The 20,117-nt window shown below is 45.1% G+C and overlaps 2 protein-coding genes and 1 long non-coding RNA gene across 5 annotated transcripts; 2 read left to right on the forward strand and 1 right to left on the reverse strand.

The window, feature by feature from the left end:
• Positions 1-3,268: 3,268 nt before the first annotated feature.
• Positions 3,269-4,798, forward strand: LOC120683804 (glucan endo-1,3-beta-D-glucosidase-like). Of its 2 annotated transcripts, none has more exons than XM_039965890.1 (4): positions 3,269-3,623; positions 4,054-4,082; positions 4,207-4,444; positions 4,529-4,798. In XM_039965890.1, exons 1-4 carry the CDS (start codon positions 3,548-3,550, stop codon positions 4,552-4,554), a joined length of 369 nt encoding a protein of 122 aa, XP_039821824.1. In that variant the 5' UTR covers positions 3,269-3,547; the 3' UTR covers positions 4,555-4,798. The 2 variants fall into 2 exon arrangements, with proteins under 2 accessions (XP_039821824.1, XP_039821825.1); XM_039965891.1 differs by having other exon boundaries at positions 3,286-3,623; positions 4,210-4,444.
• A 722-nt stretch (positions 4,799-5,520) lies between these two features.
• LOC120683872 (copper methylamine oxidase-like) lies at positions 5,521-18,403 on the reverse strand. 2 transcript variants are annotated; one of them, XM_039965972.1, is made up of 12 exons: positions 17,845-18,403; positions 10,163-10,272; positions 9,776-10,081; positions 9,342-9,454; positions 8,889-9,219; positions 8,590-8,805; positions 8,272-8,508; positions 7,834-8,019; positions 7,122-7,262; positions 6,467-6,735; positions 6,274-6,355; positions 5,521-5,972 (listed from the first exon to the last, which is right to left on the reverse strand). In XM_039965972.1, exons 1-12 carry the CDS (start codon positions 18,077-18,079, stop codon positions 5,850-5,852), a joined length of 2,349 nt encoding a protein of 782 aa, XP_039821906.1. In that variant the 5' UTR covers positions 18,080-18,403; the 3' UTR covers positions 5,521-5,849. The 2 variants fall into 2 exon arrangements, with proteins under 2 accessions (XP_039821906.1, XP_039821907.1); XM_039965973.1 differs by lacking the exon at positions 17,845-18,403 and adding an exon at positions 10,417-10,520.
• On the forward strand, positions 13,905-15,302 carry LOC120683873. Its single transcript, XR_005678965.1, has 2 exons — positions 13,905-14,227; positions 14,276-15,302. It is a non-coding gene; the product is annotated as an uncharacterized LOC120683873 (long non-coding RNA).
• Positions 18,404-20,117: the final 1,714 nt, after the last annotated feature.

The raw sequence follows: 20,117 nt of genomic DNA on the forward strand, positions 1-20,117 counted from the left end.
GAAGGCAGTTCGGACCCCTAAGGACCTGCTCCGGAGAAGTAGTACTCGTATCCTGGGGTAGAGAAGCTCCGTGTAGCTTAGCCTGGTAATGTACCCTAAGTTTACGTACTTCACTACCCTGTTACAAGTACTCTAGTATCCGAGACTGCTGTCTTTAGAGGTCCCGAGCTCCCTTCTAGTATAAGGCTTGGTTCCTCGCACCTCACTCTCAGATCCGGTGATATATTTCATCGGATCGTCAGCAACGACTCAAGTCCACTCCGGTGGCCCGCTCCGGCGGAGACCGCTCGCCACGGTCGACTCAAGTCCACTCCGGTGGCCCGTTCCGGCGGAGACCGCTCCCCACGGTCGACTCAAGTCCACTCCGGTGGCCCGCTCCGGCGGAGACCGCTCGCCACGGTCGACTCAAGTCCACTCCGGTGGCCCGCTCCGGCGGAGACCGCTCCCCACGGTCGACTCAAGTCCACTCCGGTGGCCCGCTCCGGCGGAGACCGCTCGCCACGGTCGCCAAGAGCCGGTTCCAGGAAGTGGTGCTTGCTCCCTGAGCGATCCGAGGTCCGTGTAGCCGCTTAGCTTGGTTCCGCACCCTAAGCCTACACCTTCGTCACCCTGCGGAGAACGCTCTAGAACCTGAACCAGGCAACTGGTGTACCGGCCTCAGGGGTCCGGGGCACCCGCTCTTTGCATGAGCACACCGACGCAATCAAGTTTGCGTGGAAACACATCACGATAGTAGGCCCCACCCGCGGGTTCGTACCTCTCCCGAGGTGGGCCCGGGGCCACTGTCGGTACCCTAGGACTGGGGTACCCCCTCTTGCTGTGTCTAGGCAAGAAGAGCTTTGTAGTTATCCTTAACTACGTCCAGCAGCCGAACCCCTGCGGTCCGGAAGCCCTGTTCACCCGACAATGGTCCCGAACCCGTCCTCTGGTTGGAAAAGGTCCGGGAGCACCACGTGTTCCGGAAGAAGCAAGCGCTCAGCCCGAACAGCCGGAGGCTCCGGACCTCCCGTGGAGGTCCGGATCCCCGCGGAATCCCGGATCCCCCTTGGGGTCTCGGACCCCCGGTATAGTAACCGGACCCCTCGCCAAGGGAAGGAATCGACACTCCGCCTCGGGGTGGTCCGGAGCCGCCACGTGTCTGCAAGCACAGACACGTATATAAAGTCGCTTGGTCTCCATATTAAGGTTCACCTACCGCTGTATTCATTGCGGTAGGAGGACGTCCGCATTGATGTAGCAGAAGCCGAGGCGATTCTTTGACCAGGGGGCACTACTGATCGCGTATTACCAAGACGCATAGTGGGGCTGCTGGCGCCGCCCACGCCGCGCCTGTCAGTCTGCCATAACAGATGGATACGACGTCTCGGCTTCACCCATTATGACGCCTACATAATAGCCTCAACAGGTCACGCCACAAGCTATGTTCCCCCAACGGACACCTTGCTGACGGGACAAGAGAAGACCACCCTTCGTCAGAGGGTCAGCAGGGCATGGAAGCATATCGGAGGAAAGATTCGTAACCACTGTAGCCATTTAAATACTCTGCGCAGTATGCTGCACAGTCACGTTGGACCCACTTGTCGGGCCCCAACGTCCTATGTATCCGCACCCCTTGGTCTACAAAAGGGGGCGCCCGCTAGAAGAAAAACTCAGGCTGGGAAAAAGCCAAGGCCCGGCAGAGGATAGATTCATACACAGCCAAGATCAATACCTCTCCCAATGGATGTAGAGTATTACGCTCCGGCGGCCCGAACCACTCTCGATCGTGTGTTCTTGTGTGCTTGTCTCAAAGCTAGATCAGCTCAATCGCCTAGTACCTTCCCGAGTACTCCCTCTCTGGGAATAAGCGGGTGCGCTCCGCCACCCGGCAGTGGGTCCCCTAGAAACCCCACGACAGTTTCCTTCATCTGATTGCTGTAGAGAATCACCGTGACAAGATGGCAAATTTCTGACTATGCTATCCCTTTTTGTTTATGTTCGTTGTTTTATTTACTCAGGCCTGTTTGGTTTGAAGCCTCCACCAACCTAGTTTTATTTCTGTGTCTATGCTATCCCCATATGTCAGTAAAAGCTATGTTCTGAGTACAATCATTTTTTACGTCTTGGCCATGTTTGTTTAGAGTTTCAGGGCTATGCATTGCCCCTGCCTTACTTAAAAGACAGATAACAGGTTCAGTTTACAGCATCATCTGTTGGGGACACCAACATGGTTGCCGACTTGCGGCTATCTAAAATCTGTCTGGGAAAGCAGGGGAGCAAAAGGAGCAAAGCAAAGGTATGTTTAAGTGCCTGATGTTGGCATCTTTTACTAGCACGAGGTAGCACTGATTTCCTGATCTATCACGGTTGTGGAACCCACGTGGATCTCGGAGCAGTGCATCATTGGTCAATCATGCCCACCATCCGTATGTCGTCGAATAATACATGGACTGTTTAGATCCTAAAACGCAAAATGCAAATTTTTTTAAATCGCTTGCATGGTGTATTAAATATAGTCGAAAAATAAATCGCATTATATAAATAGACTGTAAATCGCGAGAAGAATCTAATGAGCCTAATTAGGACGTGATTAGACACTAAATTGCTATAGTAATGCTATAGTAAACATGCTCTACTGATGAATTAATTAAGCTCATTAGATTCGTCTCGTAGTTTACAGACGAGATCTGTAATTAATTTTGTGATTAGTCTATATTTAATACTTCAAATGTTGAAGATTTTCTTCTAAAAATCTAAAAATGCAAAATGCAAAGTGATCTAAGCAAGGCCACAATATGATAATCGCTCTATTCTGCTAGCTTGTCAGCCAGCTAGCAGTATTTTTCTCTCACACCAAATCAACATCAAGTATCAACCACCAGTCAGTCGGCAGTATTTTTCTCTTACAGTAAATCAGCACCAGCTACCACCCATAGTCAGCTGAACAAAACATGTTTGCGTGCCTAGAGCCAAACCGTGGATAGAAACTCTGGGTACTATGAGGAAAACAAATGTGAACTCTCTTTGGAAAGCAGTACAATTGTAAACTCAAATCTGAAACCAAGTTAAACAGTAGCAGGCTTTTGTTCTCAATGGTCCTGTTTTGACCAGCATACATCACAAAGACTGGGGACAGGAAACCGCTGAAGGACCACGAGCTGGTCAACGTGGGCCTAAATTTCCTGTGCGGAACTGCGGATCCACCAAGCTTTTTATGGGACGCCAGGTTCACTGCAGACTCGGACTTGAGAGGGGAGAGAGAACTCCAGTCAGGACAAGATTTGTTATCCTGCTGGAGGCACATGGTAGGTTGCCCTTTGGGTTAGACCTGTGTCTGTTCAAATTCACACTGTCACATGGATGTAGCATGCCATCCCATCCCTTCCAAGCAAGCAAGCAAGAAGAGTGTCACCTACTCTACTCAACAAGGCAATCAAACGGCTCGCTCCTTTTCCTTATAAACTTAGCTTGCTACCCCTGTGCAGAAGCACTAGTGTGATCTGACTCTTGGCCTTGGCAAGCTCCCAGCTCCAGCTTGGTGCCGGTGCCTGCTCTGAAGCATAGCAAGATGGGCAGGGGAGCTCAGCCATCTGCGCCGCTCCTGCTCTTCTCTCTGGGGCTGGTGCTTCTCTACTTCACCGCAGGTAACCTCAAGTTCATTTCTACTAGTACTTCACTAGGGCTTAGTTCGAGACTTCGAGCTGATGGTTTTACGAGGATGAGCAACTGAGCCCTCTGTTTCGCCCCCCTTGGTTCTTAGATCTCTGAATCCCACTTTCTGCCAAACCTTTTCCTGCTGTTTTTCACAAAGTCGTAATGCTGTGGGCACTAGCTCATGTAGATTTAGCCTGAAAAGGGTAGGCAGTTCTTACTTTCTGTAGCGTGTCGGTGCCATTCTGGCCGGCCCCTGGCCAGCGAGGGAAGATGATGCCGTCGGGTCTGATTGAACTTTGATTAAATGGCAGCCAAGACCTACTACCTATGAACTCTTGATCTGCAAAAGATTTTGCTGTCCGCCCCTGATTAGTGGATTGTGCTTTCGTCTAAACTGGCCGTTTCTCTGCTGATTTGCAGGCAGCACCGTCCGTCTTGCGGAGGCACAGGTACAGTACAGACCTTGATCCGCTCTCCTCCTCCTCCTGTAATCCTGTTTGTTTCCCTTGTTCCTGACGATCTGCCATGGGGTGGGGGCGGGGTTGCATCGCATGGCATCGCATCGCATCGTAGCAGAAGACGTGGTGCATCGCGAAGCCGTCGGCGTCGAACGAGATCCTGGCGCAGAACCTGGACTACGCGTGCTCCCAGGTGAGCTGCGCCGTGATCCAGAAGGGCGGGCCGTGCTACTACCCGGACAGCCTGGTGTCCCGCGCCGCCGTCGCCATGAACCTCTACTACGCCTACAGCGGCCGCCACGCCTGGAACTGCTACTTCAACAACTCCGCGCTCGTCGTCCAGTCCGACCCCAGTACGCTGCTGATCTGATCATGCTTGTGCTCTTTAACAATGGTGATCCGTGCGCTATCTGACTGATGAATGGCACCGTTTGCAGGTTACGGATCCTGCACGTACTACTGATGGTGAGTGGCGCCGGTTGTGGAGTGGAGGGACGCCGTGCGAGCTCAACTGCAAACTGCTGATGCAGCTGAGACAACTCAGATTGTCGGGGAACGGCAGAGGCTACTCTCTGATTGTTGTGTGGTGGATTGTGATGTGTCTAGTGAACTGTGATGCAGTTGACCTTTGGAGATTTTCGAACAGCTCATTGATATCTTAACTCGAGGTTGTCGCTTCGAACATAGATCTGTTCGGTTTGTCGACTTATTTATTCTCGTAGAACACTATTGAATAGCCGAAATCAAACGCGTTTTTACCAGCCAAAATCAGTCGATCGATTTGCGCGTGATTCGTTCACTTTCATCTGCCGTACAAACAATCAAACCATTCGTTCCAGTCCAATCTCCTCTCATCACCGTGAGGCCGTGACCGACCAAACCGCTGGCGGCGGGGAACCCCCGGCGACGGCACGATGCGGCCGGCGGCAGCCCTTCTCTCGGCATGACGGCTTCTTCACCTCCCTCCAGCGAGTGGAAGATCGGCTGGCCACGGAGCAGCATCAGGAGCAGAGGCGCAACCCAGAGCAGCCGCCGCCGGCGACGGCAGCTGCAGCGGCAACGACACGCCAACCCGAGCCGGCGCCGTTCTCGGATACCATGGCGACCGCGTCCACGCTCGTCCTCCTCCTCGACCTGGATCCGCTATTATTACCACCACGAGAAAGACGGCGGGTGAAGGGTCGGAAACGGGAAGCCCGCAGGTGCGGGTCGAGAAGCCTGCGAGGCTAGCGCACCTGCTAGTCGCCAGGGCCTCCAGCGACACCATGACGCCAGCGCGAGCGGATCACCGGGGGAGAAGAGGGCTCAATTTTTAAATTTTAGAGGGGCACTTTTTCAATATAACCCTTTTTTACACCCTACTTGAATACTTGATCGGTTCGAGACTGTTTTCATCGCAATTCCAGATCCAGAAACGGTCCACTGCTGCTTGTTTCAAGCAACACAAAGTAGTACTTATTATTAAATCAAGTTTCAACGAAGAGCATAGCAAAAACACACGAAGATGTTCTGCTTCTGCATCATGATTTCGTTGGTGCAGGGCTGCAGACAACCACATATACTATGCGAGCAATGCAGCTGTTCAACAGTTTGCCGATCAACATTCAAGAACCATATCAAACGAAACGATACTACAGGGCATCAAAAAACCACAGGACAGTGGAAAACAGTTTTCCTTTTATTAGAGCAACACAATAAAATAGTAGGAGCAGCAGCACCCTGGTTGTCACTTAATTCGAGGAGCAACGAAGCTGTGGCTCACAGCTTCGAGATGAGACTGCCATTCTGGATGGCCTTGGGCGACTCGGCTTCCTTGACGTCGGGATCGGAGGAGCTGGGAGGCACGTCGACCGCAGGCGAGCGGTTGAAGAATCCGTGTGGCTGCAGGGCACAAACATCATAATTAACTATGCAAAGCCAGGCTACCATATTTATGTGAAGAAGCAACAAAGGTTTCCATCGCTTCACTGCCTATGACAGATCATCATAATTAACTATGCAAAGCCAGGCTATCATATTTATGTGAAGAAGCAACAAAGGTTTCCATCGCTTCCCTGCCTATGACAGATCATCATAATTAACTATGCAAAGCCAGGCTATCATATTTATGTGAAGAAGCCACAAAGGTTTCCATCGCTTCACTGCCTATGACAGAAATGCTGAAAGTCTAAAAAGAAGATACCATGAGCATGAAGCCGATGCGCTCTACCGGCATGACCGGCCAGTCTTCCAGCCTTGGGATATGGGTAAGCCCGAACATGTACCTGCAGATTCAGAACACAGTTTATAAGATTTTTGCAAGATGTAAGCTGAACAAACAGTTCCAATTTCAGAGTGCCGTCGTTCAAGAAAATGGTCCATGATGAAGAAAGTACCAGAGAACAATGTTGGTTTCCTCCAGGGGCCTATCCTTCTGGACCCATGTAGCCAAACCCTCGTGGATTCGAGGATTCTGGTTGGGAAACTCCCCTCCAGGGAATATCTCGTCGCTCTTGTATTGGGTGACCCAGAGATTGTGCTTCAAGAACCCAGCTCTCCTCAGAAATTTCGCCTCGGGCAGAGCCAATGGCAGGCAGTTTGAACCAGGCACCAGCCTGTAACCAGTTGGCTGCCCAGTGCGGTTTACAGTTCGCGTGTTCCTTACCTGATCAGAATGCAACCATGTATCAAATAAAATGAGGCACGATAGCACAAGTTTAATGCACTTGCATATGTGCTCTAGACTGCATTTGTGAATTGTGGTGTCATCTTCAGTCACTGAAGTAATTCCATACAGACATTTACTTGATTGAAGATCAAAGATAGTGCAGTTACTAAAGATAGGTTATACTGGCATTAGCTTGATGGAGGATTAATAATGGTACAAATACTAAGGAAAAGTGCATGGTGAAGCAAATTGCATCTATTATCAACAGAGACCAACCATATCTTCAATCTGTTATTGAATAGCATAAAATGACTGGATACTGGACGCACAATTTACTGGTAAAAATAACATAGGTTAAGACAAGAAGCAAACAGAGTTCTCACAATCCAATGGCGTGCAGATGAAGGGTCACAATCCCGCATTGCTTGCAGCTCAGACTTCAGCAACTTCTCTTCAGCATAGAAAGCATTGTTATGCACATTATGCGTGCCTGCACTTTCCACTTTAACATTAACCTCGACCACCTGTGGAAAGAGAGATTATCAATCGCAATGGCTTATAGTGGACATACAGAAATACTGCAAACACACAGGATGATAATCATGCGACGCAAGGTGGTTTTGCCCATAAAGGACTAAGTAGCATAAACTGAACCAATTGACCTTGCTAGATGCACTTCAGAGGGATGACTTGGGTGTCAGCGGGCTATCGTGGTTTGTCACGCATTTATTTATTTATTTTTGCAACGTGTAATTTTCTTTTTATATTAGGGGTGTGATTGCTTGTTTTCTTATTTAAACCGCCATAAGAACTATGGGTGAACATTGTACTTAATTCGCTCCTCTCTTAATGAATGCGTGCAAATATGCAATGCACTCTCTAGGGGAAAATCAAGGTTGAACAGACACTATTTTGCAGACTGAAGCAACTTTCATTTGATTATTTCGAAAAATTATCAAAGGTCATTCCAATTTCTTCTATCTAATCTCAAGATATAATCTGACTTGGTGTGGGCCATTCAGATTTGCAGATTAGTTTTTGTGGGCGATTTGATTTGGTGGGGGGGGGGGTGCTAAGGCATGGATGCCAACCCACCTGATTATAAGCCTCATTAGGTTTGCAATCGATAGCCATGTCCATACGGGCAACAAAGAAATGCTGATGAACTGGTGCATACAGACCAGGGGCGATAGTTGTGCCATATTTCCTTGATTCCCCGGGCATCAGGGCTCCTAAGCTGAGAATCCCAGTAAGCTTTACTTCTGCTTCTATTTTGCCATCCTGCAACCAAATGGATCAACATTAAATTACAAGGTAAAAGGTATGTCAACAGACCTTTGCAGCTTCACAATACTTTGAAGGAAATTCATAACTGGATTAACTAAACCTGTAGACATCATGACATTGGCAACCCAAAATTTATCTCTTACATGCATAACTAAGCAAACTTATATAAGTAATATACTATTGGATCTTATTGCTTAAATGCTACTTATTCTAACATTATAAGAGAAAATTCAATGATACAGTTACCTGATAGAAGTGCCAGTAAAACCCATATTCGTAGTTTGCAACGGTACAGATAAATGAGACAGTGAGCCTCCTTGATCGCCTTACTTCTGCTAAACCAGTTCTCCAGTCTTGGTGTTTCCAGAGGATTCCATGGTCCTCCTCATGCAAACAAACACAGTTCTCAATTGTCTCAACACCACCAGTGAAGTTTGTGAAATGTGCATCAAAATATTTTATGTATCCCAAGCAATCACATCCCTGCACAGAAAGGTTAAAGGATAGAGTCAAAACAATATTAAAATATCATATAGCATACTCATCAAGAACTGAGTAAATGACCTTCTTAAGAGAATGAGCATTTTTGCCAAGTCCATCTTCTCCAGCATCAAATGCATTCTTGCGATAATGCGGTTCATTTGGATCTCCATAAGGAACAACCATCTCAACAAAGCTCAGCCTATGAGCTATAGGTCGACGTCCACGGCTACCATCAACGTATGCAACCGAATAGATAACCAAACCCTCTTTGGGGGTGAAGCCAATACGGAAGTTCCACTGGGCAGAACCATCAAGTGTTGTAATTTCATAGGGCATTGTATTAACACAAGAATTTTAGACTATAGATTGCAAATATTTACCTTCTGCCATTCCACAAAATAGCCATTGATACGGAAACTTGGACCCTCGGGCTGATTGATAATAAGTGGTTTTACATCACTTCGATCAACACCACCTCTTGTTTCCCCGGGAGTATAATTCCTCAAATGATCTGGTGGGGGGAGAGGAACCAACTTCCTATCTTCAAATTCTATCACAGTATTATTCTGCATATCAACAACAACATGAATTCCTTCCACAGGACGAGCATAACCATTTTCCATGGGGCTATCACTCTCAGTCCTGCAAAATATTAGAGGTTTGCCAAGTCTACGACTGGGAGCATCAGCTTCACCGTAGTAGCCGGCACACCTGACAATTTAAAAGATACAAAAAAAGTTAATTTTCCAATTTTCAATATGATAATGTAAGCTGAAAACTTAGCACTATATGAAAAAAAATGTAGCACAACGAATTTCTTGCAGATATCTTACCAGGCATCTACCATAACAAGATCCATGTCGTCCACACCTCTTCTCTTCATAGCTTCAATAAATGGTGGGTAACTTTTGACAGTAGCCTCACATTCAGCATACTCCATAGCATCCTGTGAAATATAAAATTTCAAACTAAATGCTGCAAAAGGTAAAGGTGCAAAAGGAACTTCAAAAGAGAAAAAAAACTCTTCATACAGCTGGGTTAACATGAATGTTTGAAAAATAAAAAAAGAGATAACATAGTGAGAGAATAACTTTTCATGACAAGAACAAATCTTCAGCCAGCTAACATGAATGTTTGAAAAATAACAAACAAATACCATAGTGAAATAATAACTGGTCATGAAATGCTTTTACATGGACCAAGTGATTGGCAGATTGAGACAAAAGCATAAGGCATGCAGAATTCTAAACGAACTTAGTAGACATACCATTGCAGGTTGAACATCTGGAACAACTCCAGATGATATCACCTTTCCTCTGTGATGTCCACCCCTAGTAGCTGCATGCACTTCAGATAGTTCTACTATCCAAATGCTAGTCTCATTTGATTGTTTGTTGTAGACAACAAGTCTGGCCCTCCTAGGAGGCAACCTGCTTGGAATAACAGCAGAACCTTTGCTTCTCGGGAGCAGTGATGGTTGGAAAGGTGGGAAGAAGTAGGCATCAGCTAATGCCACCACATTCTTTTCTGGCTCCAACAGTACAACTTCAACAAAACGCATGCTATCTCTTTCCTACAATAATAAAATTTTGCTTGTCAACTTTTTTTATCAGGATTGCGTGGAAAAGTATATATAAAAAATTTGTTGGCATACCTCAGGAGATCTTCCAGCAGCTCTTACAGTTGCTACAGCAACTGCAATTTCAGCAGCAGATAATGGGTCTAAAGGGTGGCACCTCTGGGCTCTTGTCATTATTGGTATCCCTGCATATTTTTGGTCCAGCAAAACATTAGTTCAGTCAAGACAAGACTTGGTACGCATTTCAAATAGTGTGTACCGCGTATCTATCAAAGTTATAGGCTGTGAATAAATGGTAAATTCAGAGAACACATGCAGAAGTGTCATACTGTTGTGATGAGCAATAGAAAGAATATGGGGGCAGTAGGTGCATATTGAACTGCTACCACAAATATCAACAATCACAGAAAACACAGGAATAAAAAAGGTTAATTCTTAGAGTAGGTCAAGCTGAGAGATGCTCCTTTCAAGAAAAGTAGGTCAAGTTTTCGAATTAGGCAATTTGGCAGGTCAGGAGCACTATGCTCTATTGTTCTTATCAGGAGGTCAGAGGATTTAACAATAAAATAGATAAATGAATGAATGCTGACCTAGTATAAACGCAAGTCTTAAATTATTGTGTAATCAACCGGCGCCCCATATCCTGGATTAAGACATCTTACTGTTGGATTGATCTGCCAGGCTAATGCCAAAGGCAGCAAAGAAGCAAAAGGCAAATTGCTTATTGCCTTGATTGGGGGCAAAAATATCCAACTGACAGGTGGGTCCCCCCATGGTGCTGTGACTTTATCAGGTAGGTCTATATTTCATTATTTAAGTAATTCCTTTACATAATTATGTTGTGAAAGATTATATTATGAAAGATATTAAAATTTAAGACACTTATGCATATGTGGGGATTTTGTATTTAGTATCTTGATTTTGTTACTTAGTTTCCATTATGTTTTAGAAGGAATATAGTTACTAATATTGTTTAAAGTATTTGACTGAATCAAAAAATTTAGTCAATGACATTAAGGGTTATTAAGAATAAGTGTTTGTTTTAAGACAAAAGTGACTAAAGTATAATTAGATTTATCTTTTAATGCTAATGGCCTAATAAGTCTCACATAATTGCCTCCTAACTAAGATATAAGTTTTAAGAATCCTTTATATCTCATGGAATGGAAGTTTGTAATTTTCTAATACTTATGTTAAGTTTCTTTTAATAGAGACAATGCCTAAATATGACTATGAAATGAAATAATGAAATATACAATTTTATGTTCATTAGATAATGTTCATGTAAAATAAGGAATTGATTATTATGATAAAATATATTAAAGAAAAGAAGTGCTTATTATTGCACATTGCTTTGAGGGTATAAACATTTAGAATGATGAAATAAAGTTCAATAAGAAATTTAGATTAGTCAACGTCTTGTTGGCAATAAGCAATAGGGATATTGTATATTACAAGGAATGAGTTTTATCCTCAGGGAATTAAGTTTTATTCTTGGTGATGTTTCTTACGTTATTTGAGTATTAAGATTCACCAAGATTGGTCCAGAAAATGGGAGTATTAGGTATTATCCCCAAAACTATGTTTACTCCCATTAAGGGCAATAAGTTCTCTTATGCTATCGCAGACATAAGTGATGTATATACCTAAGTTATGATATGCCCTCAAATTTTAAAGTCCGGGATATCTGGCAAACATAAGTCTAGGATTGGACCCCTGGAAAATTGTTCAGAATACACTGCCTGTTGGCATAAGTGCTAAAGAAATTTTGTGCTATAAGTATAGCACTAAGGGATTACATGCTCACTTTTAAGAAAGTCTGATAACCACCGTGTTATGAGATGTTCAGACAATAATGTTTCTTAGCAAAGGTGCATTGACGTCCACAAAAGTTGCACCCTTGCGGGGGAGCCATATTTGTGGAATGGCTTCACCCAACTCAAGGCATCATTTAAGATACAGATTAAGTTGTGACATGTTTTAATCCTAATATTTTCTTAGATATGGGTTTATGTCCCTAATCCATATTATTTTAAGAGAGTAAGAAATTTCTTGAGTAATTTATCCTGGAACTCATTATGTAAAGAGTGCAGTTCTATTCGAGTAAATGTCAAAGGGTATTGCCAGACCCAGGACATTGTGAAAGATTGATTTCAAAATATTCCAGAATCAAACATTATATGTTTCAAGGCTTTAATGATGTATTAAGATTTTAAGTTTTACTGCTCAACAAATAAGTATTGAAGATATAAGTGTTGAGCATTTTATAAGACTAATGTTGATGCTCAGTATATGTAAGAGTTAAGTACTAAGATATAAGTGCTGAGTATCATAATTTAAGAGGCTTGCCTTACAAAGATTGCCGGCATAAAGATTAAATGGCAGCCTAGTATTCAGGGACAAATCATGATTCTGGAAACATATTTGATTTTCAATTTTGGAAGTGCACACATAAAGTTCATAAGAATATGTGTATGTATATGAAAACAAACAGCACTCTGGGACTATTGTAGCACCATCTCCCCATAAGTCTAAGAGGAATCATTTTGATTTTGAACGGGAACCATGGTCACTTAGTCCTGTGGTACTTAATTGACTGCAGTGATTGATTGGTCTGGTGTACCGTCTTTTGAGAAATGAATCCATAAGTTTTGTATAATGATAAAGAGTAAGTTTTGGAGCTCCTAAGTTAAAGAAGTTCATTTGATATGAGATGGCATGCTATAGTTACTGGGTTCAATGGTATGTATAATTGACTATTGTAATCCTTTTATCTTGGTATGTCATTTTGTTGAAAAGTGGACTTATAAGATTAGCCTTACGATCAAGGGGGAGAATGTTGGATTGATCTGCCAGGCTAATGCCAAAGGCAGCAAAGAAGCAAAAGGCAAATTGCTTACTGCCTTGATTGGGGGCAAAAATATCCAACTGACAGGTGGGTCCCCCATGGTGCTGTGACTATATATATATATATATATATATATATATATATATAGTATGTCTATTTTGTACTCTGGATACAAAATAAGCTATTCAGTACCTGAGCTCAATCTGTGGACCCGACCAGACTCCTGCAACCGAGCGCAACACCCCCACCGCCCCGCCCCCGTCCAGTTCGCCTCGTCTGCACGGTTTTTTTCTCCCCAGCTCGTAATAGTCTAATAGATCGTGGGAGAATTCGGTTCCCCGGCGACGCTCTGTTGAGGCGAGGCTCCTAACCTCTCGCGCGAGGCCCTGCGCCGCCGGCTCCAGCGTCGCCCCGGTGGGCTGCATCTCGCGACTCACCTCCCGCCGGCGACTCTCTGGTGACTGGTGAGGCGGGTCTCCTGGTCTCCCCCTCGCGCCGTCCCGGCGAGGTCCTGCGCCGCCGGCTCTCTCGCCGCCCCCGACCCCCTTGCGCCATCCCGGCGAGGTCCTACGCTGCCGGATCCCGCGCCGCCCCGGCAAGCTGCAGCCTGAACACGTCCGCACCGGCTGCCGTTTTCAGAGGTATCCCTGCCCGTTCCCCTGGCGAGACACTGCGCTGTCGTGGACCCTCCTGTCGTCCCGTCGATTTTTCATCCCATGCCGCCCCGGCGAGTCCCTAAGCCGCTGGCTCCCGTGCCGCTCCAGCATGCTGCTGCCTGCAGACGTCCGCACCGGGCGCCGTTTCAGAGGCTGCATGCTTCCTTGCCGAGACCCTGCGCCGCCGGCGACCCTCCTGTTGACGCGTCGCTGTTCCGTCCTGTGCTGCCCCGGCGAGACGCAGACGGTCACGCTGGGCGTCGACCCCCCCCCCCCTCCTGCCATCCCGGTGAGAGTCTCCCGTCGCCGCGCCGTGTCCTCGAGGTACCCGCCTCCGGCCGTCTCAAAATTCTTCCGATGCAATGGATCTTGCTTGTGATTTTTGTGCAGTATTTTAACCCTATTTCCAATTCTAATTTATATGCTCCTGCGTGCAGATCTAATCATTGTTTGCCAACCAAATCTTTCGTTTAGCACTAGTTTTTTTTCTGTATGTTCCTGAGCTTCCCAATAGATTGATTTGTTGATTGGATGGCGCTGCTGTGATGCCTGGAGAGGCATGCAGCCAGCGCGATTGTGCGAAGCCGCCAATGAGACAGATACATGCAGAACTGCTACTCTGCTAGTGTGGATGAGGTACAATGCCTGATGAGATAGAACTGCTACTCTGCTAGCGTGGATGAGGTACAATGCCTGATGAGATAGATATGTGCATATGTTTCTTTACGCATTCTCATGCTATTTCTGTAATTCCATTAGTACATCTCATTCAGAGAAGCAGACCTAAGCTCTTAGCTCTATTCAACTGATGCATGCTGCTTCTTTCTAGTATACTGATATATTCACGATTCCTCCTGTAGCCATGCAATTAATTATTTTAGGATTACATAAATCAAAGCATGCCCTTCATCTCCTGACTAGCTTTAGAAACATTGAAGATTATTCCTTTTTTGACAAGGTTGTATGCAGTTTTGAGCTCTTCTATAAACTATTAACATTGGAGATTATTTCCTGAACTTTTCATTGCTCCTTTTTTTTCTGGCAATGGCAGAAGCAGAGCAGAGGTGATTGTATCTATTACATATAATTAGAACTGTCCAGTTCTTACCTTCTCTTTGTATTCTACCATTATTAGCTAGACTCTTTGTGGTCATATATATACTTTGTTTCATTAAGCTTGCATTGTGCTGCCAGTTAATTAACATTGGAGATTATTTCCTGAACTTTTCATTGCTCCTTTTTTTTCTGGCAATGGCAGAAGCAGAGCAGAGGTGATTGTATCTATTACATATAATTAGAACTGTCCAGTTCTTACCTTCTCTTTGTATTCTACCATTATTAGCTAGACTCTTTGTGGTCATAAATATACTTTGTTTCATTAAGCTTGCATTGTGCTGCCAGTTAATTAACCCGTTATGCCATCTTCTTTCCGTGTTCCTGTGGTGCTCCTCGGCGAACTCAGCCTCAGGCATCAGAGATGAGCTCCTTCCCGAGCTGTGGTGTATGTGGTTTTCTATTTTTATCGAGAGTTTTGACTGCTTGTCCAGGAGAAGTAATTGTTTCAATTCATTTGCAAAACCTGATGATTTTTAGGTGCTCCTTGTTGGATCATATTAGTTCTTGTTCCAAACCTTGATTTTGTAAGCAAAATATCTTATTTTTATTTCATCTTGAAACTGACAGGACAGAAACTTGGACCTGGTTTAGTTATGCCATCTTGAATGTGACAGGAGGCTGAGAAACTCGCGGTCATTGCATCCAGGTGGAGCATAGAGTTAGATAGCTGCCATCATGGTAGCGTCTCAGCAGGACTTCTTCATTGACAGGAAATCGTCATGCAAATTCTTATTGTCCATTCAGTTTTATGAAACCAAGCCTAATCTGCTAGTGATGTTGCCTTTTTTTAACTCTTGTAATAATACTGTACAAGTGATGTACACACGGCACTTGTGCCATTATTGGTGACCAAAATGCTAATTTGATGCTTGGTTGCAAGTAATTTCATTGTGTCCACACTATCATTTGTTTACATGCGTTGCAAATAAAATTGGATCAAGTGGTCCATCAAAAAAAAACTTTGAGCCAATCAATAATGTTCAAACAAGTATTGATTAGATCATGCGCCTAAGTATACAACTGATAGCATTAATCTGTAAAAAATATGCCACACCAAGTGACTGCGGAACTTAGTACTAGAAAGCGTGAAGGCTACGCGCGGGAGAAAAAAAAAGGGCACATGCTACCTGAATAAAAAAACCCACCGCGTGGATGTTAGCGGCAGCAGATGTGTGCGCGTGCGCAAAACCAGACGTGGGGAGGGGGGGTGCGTGTGATGCGCGCAGGCTAGAAAAACCGGAGGCTTGTTTGAAAACCACCCATGCGAAGGCAGGAGAAGAAAAACCGGCCTCCCTCGCGTCAGATCCGCTGGGCGCTGGCGCGCGCGGGTGGGGCTGGCTCGGGTAGGGAATAGTTATTCCATACCCAGGGTAGAGATTAGCCCTGGCCTATATATATGTGTGTGTGTGTGTGAGGGAGAGGTCTCCAAAAGAAGAGAGAAGTTTGAAGTAACCTCTCTATCTCTCTTGAGGCTGCCCAATTACAGCCAACACACAGAAACCATGGGAAGGACTCCCCTCTACCGATCCACACGTCCTAGAAGCAAGAACAAAAGGAGAAACAGAGATGGGAGCTCAAGTTGTGCAGGTATGAGTTCATCTACATGAATATGAATGGTTCTTTCTTGGTCTAGTTGATCTAAAGGACCTAACACTTACTGGTTAGAACAATTCTAAGTAAATAGAGGACAATCTAAGAATATTGTCCCAAGACATGTTGGATGTTCTTCGTTTGTTCTATCTGTAATGATACAATCACCAACGGTTACGATCTCATCAGATTAAGTGTGTCGGGTTTCAACTGTCCGTGCTTCATCACCTCTGCATAATACAGAAGTCGATGGTGAACAGGAATAAGTCAGTTTTCTAAAAAACGCAGGAAATCTGACTGAGTTAAATGCCAAATAATTTTCTTCAGAGGAAATCCATGCCAACATATATAATTAAAAAAGTACTGTTTCAGTATCACACTGTCCTACCAAAAGCCGTTAAGTGATAAGCTATCAAGAAGGATATGTCTCAAATCTTGAATGATATTTTTGGTTGACACGGGAGGTAAGGTTGATACGATGTCGTTTTCCCATTATAGATAAAAAAGCAGCGTCGAAGTCTACATCACTTTGAGCATCCTGTGAACCTTAAAAGGTAGCATGGGCATGCTAGACAACGATTATGTGCTAACCTTGCGTGCATCTCACCAATTCAGAATCCCCAGAAACACTACTACTAGAACGCATGCCCACTGCCCACCATGTGGACTGGATGGAGCAGCATTCATCAGCAGCTTATGCCTAGTGGCGCGTCCAGAAACGTGAATGGCAAAAACTCTGTTGACCCCTCTGACTGAAAAAGAGTGCATCGTGGGGGGTGGGTGTGTGGGTGCCTGGGTGGGGGGTGGGACTTGCCAAGCTGACATCATTATCCAGTTCGGGACATTTTTCTTTCCTACCGGAAAGGCAGAAACTTTGTCATCAAACAAAGAGTGTAGAAGTAAAAAACAAGTTGATCACTGCAACTAGTGATCAGATCCCTATGATCAAAGAAAAAATTGGAGCACCATCGAGCACAAAAAAAAAAGGTCTGAACAGTAAACTACCACATAACCGGACTATTTTGAGATTTGTGACAGCTAAGTCCCACTAGTATGGCAGCGCCATACATCAACCCCCAGTGCTCTAATCATCAATAGCCAGATAAGGCAGAGCAAACCACGATTTGCCTCTAAGATCTAATTTGCACGCCAGCTACTACGGCCTACTCGTCAATCTCTACACAATCCAATCGCATGCAAACGATAATTGTGTGGTTGGTGTAAATATCATCTACGTATCTGATCCCACAAGAAAACCGTCCGATCCTACGAACTAATCTGCATCCTCTGCTTGCATGCGCGGATGCGCCCGAAATGATGCATTCTGTGCAACTACCACCAGTAGATTGCGTTTCCCGCACTCAAATTCGAGCTCACGATAAATCGTGATGGACAGAAACACCACCATCGCATGGCCCCCAACTAATTTAAGATCCATGCACGGCAGGGCGCTCCCGTAAAATTTCCCATGCCGCAATCAAACTATATGACCCAACTCGATCGAGACAGAGGGACAGAGTTGGACGGAGGTGGCGAACCCGATATACCTTTGGAGGAGGCCTTCGCCGTTGTGGGCTGGACCGCGGCCATCTCCTCGATCACGGCGCCGCCCGCGCCGGCAGCGGACGCGGCCACGCGCTCACCGGACCCCGAGGCGATGGCGACGACCTTCCCGGGCGGGGGCGCGGCGATCGCCCGCACGGGGACGGCGGCGGCGCCTCCAGCGACGCGCGCGGGCGCGGCGCGGCAGCATGCCGACGCCTTTTCCTGAGTTGCGGCCATTGGAGCGGGTTCGCGAGCTGACCGTGTCCGTAGTCTCCGCCTCCGCCTCCGCCTCGCCGGCTCCCACGATCTGACATACAGCACAGGCCTGCGCCTCCCGCGCCTTCCGCCCCCTCCCCTCTCCGCCGCCTCCTCCTCGTGTCGCCGGGGCCCTCGCGCGTACGGGTCGGGGCTAGGGTTACGGGAACCCTAGGTAAGTGAGTGGGGTTCTCTCCGTCAGCGAGCCGCCGCCGGGGAGGGGAAGTCGAGTTGGCAGTGGTGGTGGTGGTGGCGGGGGCCGAGAGGACTCGGGAGGGAGGGTTACCGGACTGCCGGATGATTTGGAGTGCGGTGCTTCGGGGGCTCACGTGGATTTATAGAAAGGCAAGGGGAAAGGTGACCTGGGCGTGCGCTGTGGCCTGTTGGGTGGGCTCGGTTCTTCCGGATTTTACGTTTTTTTAATGGTTATCTTCTCTTTTCTCTTTATTATTTTTGTTAGCACAAAATGGGTAACTATTGTCCAAGATATATGTAGAGCCCCTTAATATACAGCTGAGTTGTATGACTAGTTCAAAGTATAGATTAGATTCATATTGGATTTAAAGAATCACGTTGGTCTTAGAATTTACATGAAACTTGTTACTTGTATTAGGGCCAAATAATTTCAATTTTCCGTACTATTTGAACAAGCTGTCAGGGGTAACAAACTAACAATAAGAGCCTCTTCACTTTATTGAATCCAATTTTTTTAAAAGAAATTGAAACCAATCCTCAGCAATTAAACCAACTTCACCCTTCACGAAGGTACCATTTGTCATGCCGAGAGGTTTGATAGGAGATGTAGAGATCTATGATTTTGACGTTTCTAAATTGCTTTGCCAAAATCTTAATACTTTTGTTAGAGCATCTCCAGCAGTTTGGCAAATCGAGTTGCCATCTTTGATTTTTGGCAAAAACGTTAAAAATACTCCTCCAATAGTTTGGCAAAAGACTTGGTAATTTTTGGCAACTTGAGAAAAACCAGCCTCCGGCGCGTAAATATACGTGCACGACGCGCGGTTGGCATCGTGGTTTCTAGTCAGGTGGGAGGGTGAAAAAAGAAATAAATAACAGAGAAGGGTTCCTGATTTAAGTTTTCAAGAGGTGGAAGGGCATAAATATAATTTTGTTTCTCTCTCAGGGTTCCTGATGTAAGTTAGATCTGGATTTGGCAAGTGAATTATGCCAAACTGCTGGAGATAAGTTCTTTTTTTACTTGGCATATCTTTTTAGAAGTTGGCAAAACACAAGATATGCCAAGTAAAATATGGCAAACTCTTGGAGATGCTCTTACTTGTCTCCCCCGCTTACCCTCCCTATCGGCCGGTCCTCTCTTTCCACTGATGGTCACAATACCTTTCCATAACATCCAACACCGAATATGGCTTCACATAATTGTTGGCATATTTTATATTTTGAATGCAAGTTTGGTGATCAAAGATTGCCAAAAAAAATGCTCTCACGCTCTCCTCATCTAATTGGTGATCAAATTTTTTCAAAAAAAATATTGGCCATAAGTCTGCACCGAAATACGTGTATGACAGTATGAGTACATGAAGATGCTGTAAGAGCCTTCAAGGAATCAAAATTGAAGAAACTTCATAAGAGAACATGGATTAGTTTAGATGTAGAATGGAATAGATTGCTACAATATTAATGAATATTTAGTTGTTTAGTAGTCGGTGGATGTAATCCAACTTTTTAAATAATTATTCTTTAATTCTATTTGTTATAAATGTGTGGCTGATTGCTTTGTTATATCTTATTGTAGTAGTAAGATAGTTAAATTCTCAGTATCATGCAAAAATAATAATGCGTCTAATCCCACAAAAATCTATGACTACACCAGGGAACATTATTAGCAAACAAAATAAGAAATCTTATTCAAAATTAGCATAAAGGTAGTGCGTCAACTTGTGGTCCAAACGGGTCCTAGAACTAACAGGTTGGATTAGGTTATGAGGAGTACTCACGTTGATTAACACTTTTTGATATGATTGAGGCATGCCAAAAGAACTTA

Source organism: Panicum virgatum, chromosome 7N (genome assembly GCF_016808335.1).
Source record: "Panicum virgatum strain AP13 chromosome 7N, P.virgatum_v5, whole genome shotgun sequence".
In the NCBI taxonomy this organism is placed as follows: domain Eukaryota; kingdom Viridiplantae; phylum Streptophyta; class Magnoliopsida; order Poales; family Poaceae; genus Panicum; species Panicum virgatum.